At 44.1% G+C, this 6,072-nt stretch overlaps 1 protein-coding gene across 1 annotated transcript; it reads right to left on the reverse strand.

The window, feature by feature from the left end:
• Nucleotides 1–1,471: 1,471 nt before the first annotated feature.
• LOC148669365 (uncharacterized) lies at nucleotides 1,472–3,448 on the reverse strand. The gene has a single exon (XM_088632485.1). The coding sequence runs from the start codon at nucleotides 3,365–3,367 to the stop codon at nucleotides 1,712–1,714; it is 1,656 nt and encodes a 551-aa protein (XP_088488611.1). The 5' UTR covers nucleotides 3,368–3,448; the 3' UTR covers nucleotides 1,472–1,711.
• Between the last annotated feature and the right edge of the window lie 2,624 nt (nucleotides 3,449–6,072).

The raw sequence follows: 6,072 nt of genomic DNA on the forward strand, positions 1-6,072 counted from the left end.
GAAAACACAGTTGTGACGGATGAAGAAGTCCAGCTGTTCGCATCTCTGGGGCAGGAAAGGCAGCCTCAGACGTGCCCAGATCCATGCCAGCTCGGATCTGGGCACGTCTCACCCACAGCTCCGGCCAAGCCGGTCCTGCTGCCCCGTCTTGTGGACAGAGCTTCTCCAGCCAACTGTCCGGGAGACCGAGTTTGAGCTGCTCGCAATCCTGATGGATCTTACTGTTTTTAATGTATAATCTTGCTTATCCTTTAATGGCAAAATAAAGTGCTTTCATGTTCTAAAAAGTTCATACAATTTTTTTTTTACTTTGAAAAATGGACACTTTGTATTTATAGACTGAGAAAATACTGCAAAAAAGCAGTTAATATGTGAAAATGTGTTTGTTCCACTGAATGTGTAAATGGGTATGTCTCATTAGTTAATTAATGAAGATCTAGTAGCTTCTAACATTATTTCTAATATAATATTATTTCCAGATAAACCAACTTCGGAGAGTAGGCGGCAGTGATGTCAGAGAAAGTGTGTTCACAGTCTTGTCAAGGTATTGCTTGTTGATTTTTAAAATGTTTTTACATTACATTTTTACTTTGATCAAGTTAACATATCCACAGAATTGAGCTTATAGATACCTATGTGTTAACCACTGAATGTGCAAGGTGTAAAACTGCAAAATTGTCTTTTAAAATATAAGGATTACAGTACTAAAATTCTAATATACGTCTATCGTTATACGTCTGTGATTAGATGTTCATTATACATAAATGGTTGGAGTTCTAGTATACGGATAAACTTAGAGGACTATTATACATATATGGTTGGAGTTCCGGTTAACTTTAGAGGACTATTATACATATATGGTTAGAGGTAGGATTCAGATCTCCCGCAGACACAAAGAAGCAGTGGCAGGCTGTTGCCGTGTCCAATCGGCGCTCTGTGGCCTGGTGCAAGGCAGTGCTGGTTCGACCTGAGAGAAGGAGAAGGAGGGAGAGATTTCTGCTGCGGTGCGCTGCTGATGCTCTCTGAAGACCGGCTAGTTAGTGTTGGCTGAAACTAGCAGAGTTTGCACACAGAAAAGTCACAATCTTTAGACAGGAAGAAGACCGGTTCGTTCCCGATGTAGTGCAAGTTCTGAATACTGATATACAGCTGTCCACAGTTCCGACTGTAGTTCACTCGTTGATCAGGTGAGCGTTCGCGGTGGGTTCACGAGGCTTGCTGCTGGGCTAACCTCGGGTGGATCCTTTGGTTACACGCTGGCAACCTCCGTTCTCAACTCTTAGAACAAGGAAAAGTCCTGGCACTGGGACACACTGGCAGTTACGTGACTGTCTGAGCTGAGGATGTCCAGGAGGACCTGGAGTTTTACCTGGAGAACTACGGTCGCTCAATGGTTGCCTACATTTATTGGTGCCCCGTGTGAGGATGAGTAGCCATGAACTCTGACCTTGGGGTTCTAAACCACTTGGGATGAGACTCTCCCTTGGAATCTCCCAGACAGTGAGGCACCAGAGATGACCATTCATTAGGGTGGCTGATGTGTCTCAGCTTTGGGAGTTGTTCCTTATCAGGACACTCTATCAGCTACAAAAACACCTTAAATGTGAACCAAATGGAATGACCTCTCTGTATCAAGCACCATTGGAGGTGAGGGAGAGAGACTGGCAAGCGAGCAGCAAACTTAATTCCTGTATTTGAATAAACCTTGCCGCTACAATGGTCTCTCTCCTGTGTGAATGCGCTGGTGGGTTATTAAGCTACTTGACTGACTAAAACTCTTCCCACACTGACTGCAGCTGAATGGTCTCTCTCCCGTGTGAATCCGCTGGTGTGATTGTAAGTGGTTTTTCCGACTAAAGCTCTTCCCACACTGACTGCAGCTGAACGGTCTCTCTCCTGTGTGAATGCGCAGGTGGGTTTTTAAGTGACTTGACTTACTAAAACTCTTCCCACACTGACTGCAGCTGAATGGTCTCTCTCCTGTGTGAATGTGCTGGTGGGTTTTTAAGTCACCTGACCGACTAAAACTCTTCCCACACTGACTGCAGCTGAAAGGTCTCTCTCCTGTGTGAATGTGCTGGTGGGTTTTTAAGTCACCTGACCGACTAAAACTTGTCCCACACTGACTGCAGCTGAATGGTCTCTCTCCTGTGTGAATGCGGTGATGTCGTTTTAAGATGTGTGATCGACTAAAACTCTTTCCACACTGACTACAGCTGAAAGGTCTCTCTCCTGTGTGAATGCGCTGATGCCTTGTTAAGTGACTTGACTTACTAAAACTCTTCCCACACTGACTGCAGCTAAAAGGTCTCTCTCCTGTGTGAATGCGCTGGTGTAATTGTAAGTGGCTTTTTACACTAAAACTCTTCCCACACTGACTGCAGCTGAATGGTCTCTCTCCTGTGTGAATGCGGTGATGTCGTTTTAAGATGCGTGATTGACTAAAACTCTTCCCACACTGACTGCAGCTGAAAGGTCTCTCTCCTGTGTGAAGGTGCTGGTAGGGTTTTGAAATGCTAGAATGACAGAAACCCTGCTCCTCCCTGTGCCATAATGACAGTTTGTCCACTCCATCTGAGCAAGGCCTTGAGTGATTCTTCCTCATCCTCTGATCGTGCTGGGGTCTCTTATTCTGCAAATGCTCCATGGAATGGTCTTGCTCTGTGTGATGAAAGTGAGATTTGTTTTCTTCATTACATCCCTCAGTGTGCTGCTCAGCAGTGTGAATCATCTGGGACTCCATCTCCAGCTCTCTGAGACTTAAACCATCCAGTTCATTCAGTTGTTCCTCTCTTTGCCCAAGAACAGACACACTCTCCAGTTCATTAAAACTTTCAACGATTTTTTCAGTAACCAGATTATTAAACCCGTGTGTAAAGTCATCAGATGCTAAGGGATCATATGATTGTTTGAGACTGTGCAATGACAGTCTCTCCACTTGAACAGAACAAGGCCTAATTATTATCAAGCCCTGTAGGAGCTGCTGTTGCTCCTCCCTGTACTGACTCTCCTCTCGGTGCTGTATCTCAACACTGTTCTCTTCACCAGGTACATCAGTCTGCTGCTCTGCACAGTCAATCAACTGGGGCTCCATGTCCTGCTCTGTAAGATTAAAGACACCCAGTTCTTCACTGTGCTCTTGTACAGAGACACAGCCCAGTTCATTACAACCTTGTGTAATATTGTTCGAGTCCAGATTATTCATCTCTGTAAAATCATCACATACTAAGAGCCCAGGAGTCTCACTCTCAGGGTCTGTCTTCATCGTGGGCACAGAGTCCAGATCCTTGACACTCTGTCTGCTCTTGGTGTGCTGCTCCCTGAGTTTCTCTTTCTCTTGTGCTGCAGTGAGCACTGTCTCCTGCATCAGACTGGAGCCCCACTCCTCCTCACTGTGCTGCTGTTCAAGAGGAGCCCTTTCCCCAGCTTCAGAGAGAGTACTGGCCTCTGAGCCTGTAAACACAGGACAAGAAAACAAGACCTTTATAATAATAATAAAAAAACTATTTTATATAGCACCTTTAAAGGTGGCTTCTCAAAGCGTTTTATAGAATGACAACAACAAAAAATACACAATTTAAGCACGATGAGAATACACAGTTAGAGGAGACGGTAGATGGTGGTACTAAGTACAGTAGGAGGGGTAAAGACCAGTTAAATAAAGGCTCTTCTGAAGAAGAAGGTTTTGAGTCTGGATTTGAAGGAGTTTAGAGAAGGTGACTCGCCGATATCCTTAGGGAGAGAGTTCCACAGCTTGGGGGGATAACAGGTAAAGGCCATGTCACCCATACAATGTAGACGGGCTTGGGGGACAGTAAGGAGAGCAGAATTAGAAGAGCGAAGGTTGTGAGGTGGGGAGTAGGGTGATAACTCAGACAGGTACCGAGCCATGGAGAGCCTTATAGGTGAGCAGGAGGATTGTTAAGTCAATATGAAACTTGACAGGAAGCCAGTGCAAGGACTCCAGGATAAGAGTAATGTGAACACTTGCACTAGACCTGGTTAGAATTCTGGCTGCCGAATTGTGGACATACTGGAGTTTCTTCAATGGTGATTTAGAAACCCCAGAGAGTAGAGGGTTACAATAGTCAATTCAAGATTAGACAACACTTTTCAGCCACAGTTCGTGATAACATAGGGCGTAGTCGAGGAATATTTCTGAAGTGAATGAAAATGTTTTGACAACATTCTACACATGTGGGTCGAACGTCAAATATCATCCCCAAGTTTTTCAGTTTAGACTGAAGCTCAAGTACAAGACCATCTACAGATAGGGTTTCTTACGGGTTTTATAAAGTTGATGGGTGGTGCCAATAAGCATGGTTTCAGTCTTGTCACAGTTAACATGAAGGACATTTTGAGTCATCCAAGTTCTTATGTCAGAGATGCAATTAGAATAGAGACACCCACATCAGCATAAGGTTTGGTATGTATGTTTATATGAGTATCATTAGCATAGTAATGATAGCTGAGGCCATGTGATCTAACAAAATGCTTCAAGCTAAAGCTGTAAGCTTTAAGCTACACAAACACACGTCTAGTATACTCACAATCAATTTGGGTTGTTTAAGCATAGAGGAATAAGAGGGTTTAAGGGGGTTTCTAATATTATGTGATTTTAGATATACAAGCTTTGTCAGAAACCTAACTACCATGTAAAAAGTAAGACTACAGAAATAATAATAATATACATTTACATTAACACTGCACTGGGAAAGAGAGGGGTTCATGCAGACACATTGACTGGACACTCCAGTACATTAACACTGCACTGAGAGAGAGAGGTAAATACAGACACACTGACTGGACACTCCAGTACATTAACACTGCACTGAACGAGAGAGAGGGGTTAATACAGACACACAGACTGGACACTGCAGTACATGAACACTACACTGAAAGAGAGAGAGGGGTTAATACAGACACACCGACTGGACACTCCAGTACATTAAAACTGCACTGAGAGAGGGCGGTTAATACAGACACACCGACTGGACACTCCAGTACATTAACACTGCACTGAGAGAGAGAGGTTCATACAGACACACCGACTGGACACTGCAGTACATTAACACTGCACTGAGAGAGAGGGGTTAATACAGACACACTGACTGGACACTCCAGTACATGAACACTGCACTGAGAGAGAGAGGGGTTCATACAGACACACTGACTGGACACTCCAGTACATGAACACTGCACTGAGAGAGGGGGTTCATACAGACACACTGACCAAACGCTACAGTACATTATCACTGCACTGAGAGAGTGGGGTTAATTGGCTCCGTGAAGTTGACCCCTCTACAAACAGCACAAATGATTAAACTCACCTCATTCGTTAGTGTTACGTTTGTGGCGTTAAAAGTAGCATTTGTGCTGCTTTCAATTCCGAGATATAGAGCCTTGTTTTTTCGGGGTCATGACATCTCTCAGCCCCCCTACAAGATCGTAGCGGAACCAGACTGGTCTCATTCGTTAGTGCTGCTTTTGTGCCGGTTTGTGCCATTGAAAGTAACTTCCCAGCTACTTTCGTTCCTTAGATATAACATCTTCTTTTTCAGGTGGTGACGTCACTCAGCCCCCCTACAACGTTGTAGGGGAACCAGACCGGTCTCAATCGTTAGTGCTGTGTTTGTGCCGTTGAAAGTAGCGTTTGTGCTGCTTTCATTCCCGAGATATAGCGCCTTGTTTTTCTGATGATCACGTGACCATGCACGGTGACTTGGACCTCAAGTAACCCCGTCTGCCAAGTTCAAGCACTCTGTTACCAGCGCGAGAGTAACAATTCTGCAACTTTGTTCCTCTGTTTGCCCAGGTACGGGGGGCGGTGGAGGATTTTACATTTAATATCATTATCTTCTATGCGTTTGTGTGAACAAGAAAATATAATTTGTCTCCAATATCATACCCCAATTAGAAGAGTTGCGGGTGTAGACTTAAAAAGCGAACATTAGCAAAATTGTATATTCTTACAAAGAGGCTTTAACAAACAAGTCTTAATACCTCATAGCGGTGACCTTTTTTAAAAATCTGAAGAAGTAATCAGTTTCGCATTGTCTCCTTCTTAGATAA

Source organism: Lepisosteus platostomus, chromosome 5, assembly GCF_059453375.1.
Source record: "Lepisosteus platostomus isolate fLepPlt1 chromosome 5, fLepPlt1.hap1, whole genome shotgun sequence".
Taxonomy (NCBI): Eukaryota; Metazoa; Chordata; class Actinopteri; order Semionotiformes; family Lepisosteidae; genus Lepisosteus; species Lepisosteus platostomus.

What these genes read in the sequence shown, in the direction of transcription:
- LOC148669365 (XM_088632485.1), bottom strand. Translation starts at nt 3,367, where the DNA reads ATGCAGGAGACAGTGCTCACTGCAGCACAAGAGAAAGAGAAACTCAGG.